The following is a 15,342-nucleotide window of genomic DNA, read 5'->3' on the forward strand; positions in this document are numbered from 1 at the left end:
CTCCGTACTTAAGAACGTCCTCGCAAGTCAAACTCGAATCGGTGACCACACCGTCGATTTCTACTTCGCGAGCTGGCACGTAGACGCGGTACTCCCGCGTAAAATGATCATTTTGAACGAGCTCATTAGCCTGCTTTGAGCTGGTGAGCAGAACCCTGAGCTTATCTGGGCGTATTTTATCAATACTTTTTATAGTATTGTATCGCGAGGACAGATCCCGCGATATTTTCAAAACATTCAATTTTTTTTCTTTAGCCTTGGTCCGGAAATAAACCGAGTAAGGCCCGGCCGAGAGTGCAAGCCCATCGGGATAACTCTTTATGCGAGACTTATTGCTGCCAACAGAAGTCTCCATCTGATCATCGATAACGGAGGGGTCGGGATTCAAATTTAACATGTCGCGGAGCTACCTCCGCGCAGAAATAAATGATTCGGGGGGGGGGGGGGGGGGGGGGTAATGAACGGTCGAATGAAGAAGAAAAAAAAATATACAAAATAATAGTACTTAACTTTTAATCCAACGGGGGCCACCAAGGCCAAGCCCTCGTCGATCGGCGTATCGCCGCTTCGAGGGTGTGCAAAAAACCTCCGAGAGGAAAAAGCACACTCACTTATAATCCGCACAATAATCACAATGGCCACTGAAATCTGGCCTTGATCGATCAAACAATCACCGGCTAACGGTACTGTTTCGATCGTCCGCTCACAACAATGCACTGCTTCAGTGTATAATGTACAAAAAACCTCTCACAGAAAAAAAAAGCACTATTGTCTATTACACAATAGCGATATAATCTAGTTTTGATCGTCCGGTCACGTTATAACACACGGCACTGGTTTTTTTCGCAGTAAACACAAAGCACGTCCGTTCGCTCGGAAGGTTGAAACGGCAATGAAGAGAACGAACTTGAACACTAGCCTTCAACTGCTCCAAAAGATTTGGACTGTCAATCTCAGATGTTAATATTTTCGCTGCAAATACTGCCTTTGCAATCTTCCTTCTTTTCTCGAGCGTATTTAGACCTAATAATCGGCAGCGTCATTCATATGGAGGCAAGTTCAATGGGTTCGTCCAACGTAGGCTATTTAGGGCATACCAAACAAATTTGCGTTGCGCACTTTCGATCCTGTTAATCCAGTTCTGATGATATGGTGCCCATATCACAACTGAAGACTCCAAATGCGAGCGAACAAGTGCACAGTATAATGATCGAAGACAGAGTGGATCATCAAATCCTCTGGCAATTTTAAACGTAAAACCTAGTTGTCTGTTGGCTTTTTCTACTATCATAGACTGATGGTGTTGATTTAATCAACAGTAAAGATAAGTTGGGTTACTGCTTTTGTCAATCCTCTTTAATTCGTGTGAGTGATTACAAATCCTAAAAAATACCATGTTAGTTTTATCCGATTTGAACACAATTGCAATCTTACGTTCAGTAACCTTCCTCAACTTGAACATCAGTATCTACAATAGTGACTTGGCGGCTATTGCTTCGTCTGAGATGGAGTTTTGTTAGACTTTAGACATCTATTCTAAAAATATGTAAATTCTTACCGTAAGCGATAAATGTGCTTAAGCAAACGAGGTTATGGAATCCACTTCAATGACAATTTTAGCGCGAAGTGATCTGGCTATAAAGTTACATATTATGCCCTTACATTATATTTAATTACATGAGTGCATCATAGCTACCTAATAATTCAATAAACTCGCTCTTCGGAATTATGATTAGTTTTAAGATCTTCTATGATAGGTATATAAAATAATAGATATTAATAACTGACATCGACTAATTCAACCGCCACCTTTCTAACTCAATATATGATGAATCATCTCTTTGACGTCTCTAGTGTCGCCCGCTAGCTCTGGTCACACAGATAAAAATATTTTGTGAATTTACATTTATTTTCATGCACATATTTGGAGCAGGTAATTGAATGGAATGTTACATTACAAAACTAAGCGATTTGTAAATATACAGCCTTGTTCGATGAAAAAGTAAATGCATTTCAATGTAATTTTACATCAATCGTGGTTTTAAATCAGATTTTCGATTCAACTGATGTCTGTTTAGTAGTACAATTGATTTACATGTCGTGTAAGTTTCATCTTTTCTTTCTGTGCAGTGATGCGAGGTGTCCAACAGCTAAATGCTGTTAAAATTCCCCCCCCCCCCCAGTACGCCGCTCTTCCAAACGCGGCTTACTATCATTCACTCGTACGTCGAGGACGGCGAGCTTCACTGTGGGACGCTCATATATCCCATTTAATGTCTGAACTATTGCTGAACGTACGCGCCCGTCGTTGCTAATCTTCGTTGCAATCACTCTTCCTTTAGGCCAACAGTTTCTGGGGTAGCGATCATCTACTACGATAACAATATCATCGACTTCAAACTGCTTGACATCAGTATACCATTTCGTACGCCGAGTTATTTCCGGAAGATAATCTTTCAACCAGCGTTTCCAAAATTGATTTGCCATTGTTTGAGATAAGACCCAGTCTTTTCTCAATGACGTATTGCTGTCGATGGACGTCGTCATTGGCTTGATTCCATTTGACGATCCTAGCAGAAAATGATTGGGCGTCAGGGCTTCGGATGACTCGTCATCAACAGGAACGTGACTCAAAGGACGAGAATTTCACGTTTCTCGTTTTCAATTTCAATAAGTATGTTTCTAAGAACTTCATCGTTAAGTTTGCGCTGGCCTAGTACTACCTGGAGATTCTGTTTAACCGTTCTTATCAATCGTTCCCAGCAACCTCCCATGTGCGGTGAGGCAGGTGGATTAAACTGCCATGTAGTATTGGCATTAACGAATTCTTTTAGCATGATTTCTTGATCTATCAATTCCGTCACCCGTAGAATTTCATTATTGGCGCCGACGAAGTTTGTTCCACGATCACTATAAAACACAGCAGGTGATACTCTTCGTGCAATAAAATTTCGTATAGCCAAAATACATGAGTTAGTGGAAAGAGAGTGCGCTATCTCAATGTGCATTGCTCTGATGGTCAAACATGCCATGAGCACGCCCCAACGTTTCTCATTTCTTCGACCGACCACGATATCAATTGGTCCAAAGAAGTCGATTCCCACATGAGTAAAGGGCCGTGTAAATGCGGCTAGTCGACCTGGTGGGAGATCAGCCATCTTTGGTGGGTATGGTTTTGCTCGTCTATTTTTACAAAACTGACAGGCGCGTCTAATTCTCCCGTAGATCGTGCGAAGACGCGCTATTTGAAATCTGGCTCGAATTTCATTGATCACTGTTTCGTGGTTATGATGATAATATTTGATATGGTAATATGAAACTATAAGAAAGGTTATATTGTAATTCTTCGGTAATATAATTGGGTTAATTGCGTCTTCAGATAGGTATTGACAATATTTTGTTCTTCCCTTCATTCGCATGACACCGTTTAAATCTAATTCTACGTCCAAGTGAGACAACGTGCTTCCTGTTGGAAATATTTTGCGATCATGTACTGAGGACCGTTTATTTTTTGTTAAAATGGTTAGTTCGTCAGGATATGCCTCCGCTTGAGCAATTCGAAACAGCCACAGTTCTGCCGCCTGAAATTCTTCTCGGGTGAATGGTCCAGTTTGCTTCAACAAGTTTTGTTTCATAACACGGATATTGGATATGAATCTTCTTACAAATGCCATTGTTTTTACTCGACGAATCCAGCTGGAAAACCGCTCCACATTAACTACTGGTTTTAAGTTTTCTGTATGAAAGAGTACGTGCATACGGAATTCGTTGTCGGATGTTACTGATAAAAATTCCGAATGCGGCCACTGATCTGAAGATTCGTATAGAAACTGTGGGCCGCAATACCATCTACTATTGGCTGACATTTCGGGTCTTCTTTGCCATTTCGTGGCTTCATCTGCTACGTTATGTTGGGTTGGTACTCATCGCCATTCGCGTAGTTCGGTCAATTCTAGAATTTCTCCCACACGGAATGCAACGAATTGAGTATATCGTTTATGATCTGAACGAAGCCAGCAGAGCACATCTCTGGAATCGGTCCAGAAAAACCGATTCGGAACGGAGGTTTTGAGAACATCACCGACATATTTAGCAAGGCGACTCCCAATAAGCGCCGCTTGAAGTTCGAGTCTTGGAATGGAAGTTTATTTCAACGGGGCAACGCGACTTTTGGCTCCCACCAGGGCACACTCTACAGTATTGCCTTCTTGAAATCTCAAGTAAACCACTGCTGCATATCCAGACTCGCTACCATCCACAAATGTATGTAATTGTACGACATTTGTTGACTTGGCCGACGTCCGATCTCGATAGCATCTTGGAACTTTTATATTTTCAACTTTCGGTAGAATTTCAAGCCAGATTTTACATTTCATATTCAGGTCGTCTGGAATGGGATCGTCCCATCCAACGCCGCTGCGCCATATCTCCTGCAGGAGCACCTTTAGATACATTAGGTAATTCGCAATCAAACCCAACGGATCAAAGATTGTCATCAGGATTCTTAATACTTCTCGTTTAGTGGAACGCCGTTCACCATTCAGCAGTTCCGGATCGAACCGTGAATAGCAAAGGCGAAATATGAAATCATCGGTTGCAGTATGCCACCACAATCCAAGTACTTTCCCGTATGATTGTTCGACGTCGAGTTCTCGGTTATTTTGGTTGGTAGTCTCGCCGTTCAATGCATCTAGAAATCTAGTGGAGTTAGACATCCAGTTTCTCATATCGAAGCCACCATCTTTGTGTACCAGTCGAACACTTTGTGCTAGTTCTAATGTTTCATCTTCAGTTTCAGCACTCACTAGCATATCATCGACATAATGTTGATGTAAAATAGCATCAACCGCATCAGGGAGTGAGTGTTGGAAGCGCTGGGCGTTTAGGTTTTTGATGTATTGAGCAGTACTCGGTGAGCAACATGCACCAAAAGTCATTACCTGCATGACATATGTGCAGATGTTTCCTTGGGAATCTCTCCAATAAAATCGCTGACAATGTTTATCTATATCACGTATCAGAACCTGGTGGAACATCTTGCGTATATCACCCGCGAGACCGATGCGTCCTTCTCGAAACTGTAGTAAGATCGGAAATAGCGACGTAAGATTATTTGGACCCTTCAGAAGAACGGAGTTTAATGAAACTCCATTGATGGTTGCGGCAGCATCCCACACCAGTCTTACCTTCCCTGGCTTATCAGGGTTATAAACGGGAAAAACTGGTAGATACCATACTCTCGGGTATGATTTTTTAACTCCTCACCGTCAATTTTCTAACATACCCTTTTTTCGTAATCTTCAATTTGTCGGTACAATTCATGTGACAATTCAATGTTTGATTTCATTTTTCTTTCTAAACAGTAAAATCGCTTGAGTGCCATTGAACGGTTATCTGGGAGATATATAGGGTGATTTTTTAAGAGCTTGAGAACTTTTTTAAACAATAAAACGCATAAAATTTGCAAAATCTCATCGGTTCTTTATTTTAAACGTTAGATTGGTACATGACATTCTCCGAAGTTTTCCCTCAAAATGGCCATAGAATCGCGAGCTGTGTGGCATGTAGCGCCATCTTGTTGAAACCACATGTCAACCAAGTTCAGTTCTTCCATTTTTGGCAACAAAAAGTTTGTTAGCATCGAACGATAGCGATCGCCATTCACTGTAACGTTGCGTCCAACAGCATCTTTGAAAAAATACGGTCCAATGATTCCACCAGCGTACAAACCACACCAAACAGTGCATTTTTCGGGATGCATGGGCAGTTCTTGAACGGCTTCTGGTTGCTCTTCACTCCAAATGCGGCAATTTTGCTTATTTACGTAGCCATTCAACCAGAAATGAGCCTCATCGCTGAACAAAATTTGTCGATAAAAAAGCGGACTTTCCGAATGGACCACCTAAGACGCAGCCGCGGTCAACATTTAAATGAAATTATCTTCAAAAAGTAAATGTCATGTACCAATCTAACGTTTAAAATAAAGAACCGATGAGATTTTGCAAATTTTATGCGTTTTATTGTTTAAAAAAGTTCTCAAGCTCTTAAAAAATCACCCTGTACTTTGTCGTAACGCCATAGCAAACTCGCCTCGTATCGATTTTGTTTACGTACGGTGGTTTGAGATAAAATATCAAGCGCACATTGCTCTTCGGATGATAGTAACGTATTTGATTTATTTATTCCAATGCTGTCTATAGAGAAGTAATTTTTTACTATTGATTGCAAGTCGTAGTTGGTGCAATTATCGCACACTCCAATATGGTAGGTATTGTGAACTATGTTAGACATGCTTTCTCCGCCATATATGGTCCATCCTAGCCTTGTTTTCACTCCTATCGGCTGGTGAGGTGACCCTTCGCGGCTTTTCAAAACTAAACTGCAGTGTGCGTGTCTCAAGCCGATTAGAATTCGGAGCCTTGCGTTGCTGTAAGATTTTACTGGTAACCCTCTTAGGTGTGGATACTTTTCCTTCATCATTTCTGCATCAAGAGTCTGAGCGGGTAACTGTAGTTGGTTCACTGTTCTAACTCCTTGTAGTGAGTGACGTTTGTTAACGTTTAATCCAGAAATACCTTCATAGGTCTGCTTCACATTATATTCGCTCACCTTCATAGGTCTGCTTCACATTATATTCGCTGTGTGTATTGATGTATATCTTCTCTTTCTTATTGGTCTCCAAATGCTGTGGTCTATATTCAGTCATTGTCCGAATTGTGACTGAGCTAGCTGCTTCTGCTAACGAGTACAACCAACTTCCGAATGATAATAAATTTGAGCGGCTAATCGATGTGTAGCCCATTCAAGTCTCTTGCTTGAAGGCAGCTTGTCAATGAGCTCGTGTAGCAATGAAACGCTGTACATGTACTCTTTTAAGCCACAAGCATCGATCATAGCAATAAGATTTTGAACCGATAGAGCAAATTCCACGAGCGTATCCAAACGTTCAGCTTTCACCGGTGGAAACGAGTTAATTTTAGATGTTAAAGAATGTACAATTGCTTCCGGCTGTCCGAACAACATTTTTAGAGTTGATATTATTGTGTTAACGTTCGAGGGATGCAATAGCAGACTTTTCACCGATTCGTAAGCTTTACCCTTCAGGCTTCTTTGCAAACGAATGACGTTTTCGTCTTCCGAGAATCCGCACATTTGCGTGGTATTGTTAAACGATGCGTAGAAAAGTGGCCACTCTTCAGGATTACCACTGAAAACAGGCAAGTCTCTGGATATTGCCTGCCGAGCAGCTAGCTGGGTGTGGCTGAGACAGTGGCTCATTGTATGATTGTTCCTCATTGTTGTCTGAGGAGTTGACTTCCTGCCGGGTTCAAATTCATTATTACTTTCTCGAATCAACGAATCAATTGTCTGTACAGTTTCATCGGGCGGATTGCGCGATTGGTTCTTAATCCAGCTATCAATACGTGAACATTGACTCGATGTTCCGTATGATGAACTGCTTACAGTTGACCGTTCCTCCAAGATTTGGCGTTTTTTCTCCAAGTATCTTCGCCTTCTTTCTATTGCTTCCTTGTCACGCTCTTCTCTTCGTTTAGCCTCCTTCTCATCTCGAACTCGTTTCATCTCAGCTTCCTCTTCTGCTAGGGCTAGCTCCTCGTCCAGCATTTCTAGTTTCATCTCAAGAGCTAGCTTCATAGATGTTTTAGAGGCTCTCGTGCGATTTGACGATGTCTTCAATGAGGGTACATTGCTCCCAGTATTCGGTTTTTTCTCTCGAGAGTTTGACTTTGAGGACTGAGTGCCATTCGCGTCAACGCATTTTTGACAACTCCATGGCTCGTTTTCGATCTCTTGAGATACACCTACACAGTTAAAGTGGTGCCACCGATCACACGTATCACATTGTACCATTTGACTGTCGTCGCAAAGTCGACACAATTGGCAACTGAAACTAACCGTTGCATTCTGCTCAGCATTTTCGGTTATCCTTCTATTCGGTACTGTCGGGCTAATTTTTTTCCCGCTTCGAGTCTTTTTTAGTGTGCCTGTCGCGGTACCTACCTCGCGACTCCGATCTGACATACTGGCGAATTCAATAAATTTCGATGAACGATTTGTAAAATGTTGATTTAATCAACAGTAAAGATAAGTTGGGTTACTGCTTTTGTCAATCCTCTTTAATTCGTGTGAGTGATTACAAATCCTAAAAAATACCATGTTAGTTTTACCGATTTGAACACAATTGCAATCTTACGTTCAGTAACCTTCCTCAACTTGAACATCAGTATCTACACTAGTGACCCGGCGGCTATTGCTTCGTCTGAGATGGAGTTTTGTTAGACTTTAGACATCTATTCGAAAAATATGTAAATTCTTACCGTAAGCGATAAATGTGCTTAAGCAAACGAGGTTATGGAATCCTCTTCAATAACAATAGCGCGAAGTGATCTGGCTATAAAGTTACATATTATTCCCTAACATTATATTTAATTACATGAGTGCACCATAGCTACCTTATAATTCAATAGACTCGCTCTTCGGAATTATGATTAGTTTTAAGAACTTCTATGATAGGTATATAAAATAATAGATATTGATAACTGACATCGACTAATTCAACCGCCACCTTTCTAACTCAATATATGATGAATCATCTCTTTGACGTCTCTAGTGTCGCCCGCTAGTTCTGGTCAGTGATGCGAGGGGTCCAACAGCTAAATGCTGTCAACAGATGGTTTCGAAAAGAGAGTTTTGAATCAAGTAATACATCGAGATCTTTCACACATTCATCTCTATCTAATACATGATTTCTGATGGTGTAGTTGAAGGTGAACACCTCATGGCTTGTTTTACGATGGAATGAAATCACAACACAGTTTTCGTTGCTCACTGTCATGTGGTTATCGGTACACCATTCGATGAATCGAGATAATCGCGATTGAAGCAGATAGCAATTCGCTAGACGTTCAACTACAACAAATATTTTGAAATCATCAGCATATAATAACTTACAACTTCCGGTAAAGATCGATGTGACATCATTAAAGAATAAGCGATCAAAATGGGTCTATGATTACTACCTTAGGGTACGCGAAAACAATTACAGAATTCGTCTGGAAGTGCGTCGCCAATTTTCACTTGAACGGTGCGGTCTTTGAGATAAGATTCGAGCCAACAACAAAATCTTGGGGAGAATCCGAAGTTGGCCAATTTTTTTAATGCAATGTCATGGTTAATTAGACCAAAAGCTGCCTTCAAGTCTGTGTAGATTATATCAACTTGAAATCCTTTTGCAATGTTGTTGATGCAGAGCGTCGTAAATTCCATGAGGTTGGTTGTGACCGATTGACACAGAGATAAAACCGTGTTGTTCAGGAGAAATATAGCTACGGCAGTTGAACATAATCGTTTCATTTACGATTAATTCGAATAATTTAGAACCCGCGCAGAGCGATGTTATTCCACTATAGTTCGCAATTTCACGTTTCTGTCCTTTTTTATATATTGGAAACATAAATTTTTTTTTTATTCGGAGGGAAATTTCGATTGTTGCAGTGACAGATTGAATATTTTCAATAAAGGAACAGTGAGTTCATTCATATTACGTTTCAGTATGACCGAGGGTATACCATCTGGGCCAGGGGTGAATGAAGATTTCAATCGAACTGCTGCACGTTTCAACATTTCTTCCGAGATGCTCGGAGCATCCAAGTCAATGATGTCCGATGGAACCGTATGTAAAAATTTCGTGTCATTGTTTTCAACATTATGATGCTGGAATACAGATGTAAAATATTTTGCGAACAAACCGCATTTTTCAATACAGAACTGAGCAATCTCCTTTCCCAAAGTCATTGTAGATGGCAATCCATGCTCCTTATGTTTAGTTTTTACAAACGACCAAAACTTTGCAGGTTGACGACGGATTTGATCCTGGATTTATTTAAAATACAATATGTAAAGCTGTCGATTGTACAATTTATACTGGCTACTAGCCATTTTAAAATCGATCCTCATGAACGGGCAACGCGTTTTCGTATACCTTCGCAACGCTGAAGCACGTTTCTATTTCAATCGACGGAGATGGACATTAGGCCACGGTGGCTTGGATGGAGATCGAAAAAAAGGTGTATGAATATCGATCAGTGCCCGTACAATATTGTTGAAAATAAGGACCGCTACGTCAACATTTGAACAACGTATTATCGGAGTCCAATCGATCAGTTGCAATACACGGCGTAAAGTGACAAAATTTGTTTTCCTAAAATGTAAGGAATGAGTTTCACGAGCATGAACGTACTGAGTGCAAGGTAATTGCAAAAGCCGAAAACTAAGCGCGGGTGATGTGTGTTTAAAGAAACCAGCGGATCATCGTGTTCAGTCATTAAGGTGCATGGAGCATCCTGGCTAATGAAAATTATATTATTATATAGTATTGATTTGTTGTAAATTAGTGCGAGCTAATCCATTCAACAGTAGTTCATGAGCGATGACTTCACGCCTAAGTCTAGTACGCGTTGATGATGGGTCCACATAAGCTCGATTATCCAGAGATCTCTTCCTTGCTAAATTTGGCTGGTTATAGTCACCAGCAACTACTATAACATCATTTGGATTGGTAATGTCATGAATCCGATCAATACAATTCAAATGTTCCAATATTAGGTCAGCATCGTGGCACTTTTCACATGGCAGATAAAACGAGCAAACGAAAATTCTTCTCTGCGCTATTCGTATGATGACGCAAACCTGTTCAATACAGTGCGGCATTCCCTCAATATACAACGACGAGTCTAGGGAACATTTGACAGCAATCAATACGCCTCCTCCAACTTTTCTGGTCCTGTTGTTCGAATTTCTGTCAACTCGATAGACATTCTATTGATCACCAAATAATTGCACTGAGGTAATTCGGTCATCAAGCCAGGTTTCCACCAGTACAATGACGTCAAAGTCGGCATCGTACATGAGAGAAAAAACTTATCAACTTTTGATTTCAAACCACGAACGTTCTGGTAATAAAACTGAATGGTCTCGGTTCCTGTCGATCCGATGAACTCATTCTCAGGAATGTTGACATCGCCGATATCGCTTTCACACCGAGACGATGGACTATGGGGAACGAACATTTCATCTTTTTTTTGAAAATCGTTGATACATAAATACTTAACTGGAATGGGGACCCGCTGGTCCCCAAGCTCCAACGGTGGTCGAGTGTCTATCGTGTTAGTTTTATTTTTAGATCAATCTAATCTCGGAGTTTTCGAAAACCCCGCGCGGTCATCAATAAATTCTCTGAAGTAAACTCCGTCTGGCCATGTTTGAGCATCTAATGCAGCGTCTCGAAGACGAGCATCGATGCCAACATTAAATGAAATGAAGTCATTTGGGTTGACATCTTTTTCGCCAATATTTTGACATAAACATCCTCACAAGATAAACAACTCGTCGTTAATGAACGGATGTCATTCTCCGTGATATTGTTAGCAATTCGAGAAAGGTAAATCCAACACTTTGGTTCAACTGGAGGTACAGCCAGTACAGCAGGCCAACAACAGCTTTTTTGTGCCGCAAGTTAGGGAATCTATGTCAGATGCCGTACGAGAAATTATCTGCAGTTAGGTTCCATTGCACTCTACCATCGATTTTACCTCTTGAAGAGCTATACGATGAGAATCACGTATATGTGCCACTGTTTCATTCAACGATGTTATAGTATCACGAATATTTGATGACTTCATGAGCTTAGCACAAGTGTCGCAAAACCAAAACAAATTAGTTTGCTCGCTGATGAAAGTGAAATTAGGACGGATAAACGGTGTACATTTTAAGTGCACTACGCTGTCACAAAAACCTTGGCACTTTAGATAATCCAGAGTGGTAACTGGCACCGAACACTGTGAACAGATTGAGTCCATTGTTTTGTACAGAGTTGACACGACGTGTGCCTTTGTTGTTATATACAACTATCGGGATCGGATGATGAACACCAATTTTGAAATCGCACGACAAGTTGAACAGATTTCACAGTTTCCACAGTTGTAACTTCAATTAAATGTTACAAACAATCAAAGAAACGCAATAGGTGAGCAAAATTTCTTGTTAAAATAGCAAATTACACACACGAATATTTGGCATACTCGACGAAGTGAGTCGAATGGTTAGTTTATGTCACTATTCTAAAAGGCTGTTAAACACTATTCTAAAAGCGTGCTGGAATGCTACGAAACTATTTCGATCAGTTTTGTTTCTTCTTCTTTCTTCTGGTTGGCGTTACCTCACTTGAGATGACGCCGATTTGATGGCACAGCAACTTAGGCTGTATTGTCAGTAAGTTTTCCAGAGCCGTAGCAACCTAGGGGGCAAGGGGGCGCTTTGCCCCACCACGCGGTTTCCGCCTCACCACGTATTTTTCTCGTATATGAAATTGATAGTAGAAAGGAAAAAAATTAAAGAATTATAAAATAAAAAGCAATAAAGAGATCTATTTGTATAGTTTATACTGCGTTCACAGTTCTTTTATTATTTTGAACAATGATATTCAACCACTTTTTTAATATAATTGCACTTTGCGATTTTTTTGTTCGTTGAATCTTAAAAGGACTGTGTCCACGTCTAAAAAATCCAGTCGCTTGTGCTCGAATGCCAGAAACGATAAATTGTTTAATCTATCAGTGGACATGCTAATACGTTGAGGCCGCATGATCCGTGTCAATGCCGAAAATGATGATTCGCATACTGCCGTTCCGGACGGAAAAGTTTCAATGGTTGCAAAAAGGTTGTATACGTTTTCCATTCCTTGGCACACCTTATACAGCTCTGTCAGTATTACAGTCTTAATTTTTTTATCTATCGGCCTCTTCAAATTGTTCAATTTCTCATTTTTTGCACGAATTTTATCAATGTATTCTTTGGCAATTTTTAGCTCAATTTCATTTGGCAATTTGATGCCTAACTCGGTCAAAGGCTGCAGCTTTTCCAAATCCATCTCATTTGCTGTATCGATAGCTGTGAGAATGGCATCGTTTTTTATGAAACGATCTGTCATTTTCATGGCTGCTGAAACCTGCTCAGAAATGAATCCGAAACCACTCTCAGAGTGATCTTAGAGGGTTTACTTGAAAACGCTGTCAGTGAGTGACGTTCGTCGCGTACAATATGCAGGCATATGGTGCCTCAAATTGCTATCTAGATTGTTTGATACGCATGTAATGCAGCTTTTTTTTAATATACGTTAAATTTAATCTAAAAAATTTGCCCCCCCACGAAAAACTGAATTGCTACGGCTCTGAAGTTTTCGTTTATAGTCCAATGGACTTTCTTTTCACCGTAATACAAGCGAAAATCTCGTTTTGTGGCTACGTCGATTCGTCGAAGTACGGATAAAACTCCTTTCTTTCTTGCGAAATACTCGAATTTTCTCGGGCTACCACGATACAACGTGCTCACCCGTTGAGAGTTCCACCGGAAGTCGGATTTTTGTTCCTAAAGGCATGAATTCAGTAAACTATTTAGAACAGCGTTCAAACGAAATCTATTAATTAAATATGACGAATGACAGATGACTTTAACTATAACTGTCAGATTTGTGTGTAATCTAATTTTTTTCTGTAGTTTTAGCTCAAGTGGACATTTTGGAAAAAGAAAAACGAAAAACTCAAGAAATCGATAAACTTCGTGAATCTTTAATGGAATGTCTAAAAACTGCTTCATATATTATAACTGGTTTGAATAATAATTTGTCGGGATTACAGGTAAGATATATATACAATTCAAATACGGTAAAACAATATTCTTTACTTTAGGAGCGCCTTACAAGATATTGGGGAGAAAACGTAAAATGGGAAAGAGCTATCACAATTGCCAAAAATTACATGGAAATGAATGAAATGAAATCAAACTGTATACAGGATTCAATACATCACCTGTTCAATCTTATACAAAATCGACATGGCCAAATTCCTAAATTTTTGCGTACTGATGTTGAGAAACGAATGGATTTCATTAAAGAAGAGGCATGTACGATGCAAGAAATAAAAAAAAAGGCATATAGAAAGTTAGTGAATGAATATCCTAGTTTGATAGCAGAAAGGGGGTCAGATTGAACAGTTATTGAAATGTTTTCGATTTCCCACAGAACTTAAGATTTCGGATTCTAGTAAAACCAAAATAAAATTTAAATGTGCAGAATTGAGCTCAAATTTTTAGAACATAGTACATAGAAATTCGATATTAATAGCATGGCGAATAGTGAGAGCTCTTTTAAATTTTTTTATAAATACCATTATTTCATTATGCAATATATACAAGTTTTTCTTCACCGTACCATCCACAATACAAAGTACTTTAAAACAAATACATTTCGAATATTAGTATGTCGGTATTCATTAGTTAATTTAAACACTGTTTTATCTAGCGATTTGCTATAATAAATTATATTAAATAAAAACTTGTACCTTTGACTTGATTTTATAACTATTTCAGGTTTTTTGTATCAGTTCATCACTTCTATTCAATATAAGCAGACCCTGTCAGCTTGAAGCGAAATCAATCTTCAGTTCAGCAACGCCAACGCACGGCGTCTCATTCAACATATCATGTCAATAGTATGGGAGCGCAGTGCTGCTATTTTGGCGCGTACGAATTCGACATTTCTCTCCCCTACTTCTATGTACGAGATTCGATGCGGACTCGCCTGAGGGCGCCATGCTCGCAAAAAGGATGTTACCAAAGATTTGTTCGGGAAATGTGAGAGCTCGATATCTTGTTAATATGATGTCTTTGATATAAGACAGCTAGCTATTTGTTGAAAACATGGAAGAAGAAGGAGTCTAACATAAAATAAAAATTTATTTGGTACTTCAATGGTCACGACAAGCAAAAATGTCGCGAATTGGGACTTTGGATAGTCCACCTTGGGAACGCGAGAAATTTATTAGTTGAGATCTGACATCACGATACTCCACGTATGTCCAAACGACATGATCAATATCGCGATAACCTTCGCCACAGACACAATGATTAGTCTCGGAATGTCCAATTCGAAGGAAATGTGCATCTAACGTGTAGTGATTGGACATGAGACTGGACATCACACGAATGAAGTCTCTACTCACATCCAGCCCTCTGAACCATGCCTTTGTCGATATTTTAGAAATAATTGAGTGCATTAACCGACCCAGATCATCTCTATTCCAAGAAGCTTGAGGCACTGTGTTATTTCGCTCGAGAAAAACGGTTGATTCTTGCTAGTCATGTTTGAGCGAAAGCCTTTAATTGCACTCAGACTATCTGTGAAGAGGGAATAATGGTTTGGAGATAATGTGATGATTACACTAAAGCTATAATGAACTGCTGCTAGCTCTGCTATATAAACAGATG

General features: G+C 39.9%; 1 protein-coding gene across 1 annotated transcript in view; it reads left to right on the top strand.

Annotated features, from left to right (window-relative positions):
• Positions 1-14,353, top strand: part of LOC131432551 (uncharacterized) — a 212,108-nt gene extending 197,755 nt beyond the window's left edge. Inside the window, exons 5-6 of the mRNA XM_058598891.1 lie at positions 13,576-13,715; positions 13,767-14,353. Coding sequence (XP_058454874.1) covers positions 13,576-13,715; positions 13,767-14,066 — 440 coding nt within the window. The 3' untranslated portion in view covers positions 14,067-14,353. The remainder of the gene's footprint in view (positions 1-13,575; positions 13,716-13,766) is intronic.
• The last annotated feature ends 989 nt before the right edge of the window (positions 14,354-15,342 follow it).

This window comes from Malaya genurostris, chromosome 2 (genome assembly GCF_030247185.1).
Source record: "Malaya genurostris strain Urasoe2022 chromosome 2, Malgen_1.1, whole genome shotgun sequence".
Lineage (NCBI taxonomy): Eukaryota > Metazoa > Arthropoda > Insecta > Diptera > Culicidae > Malaya > Malaya genurostris.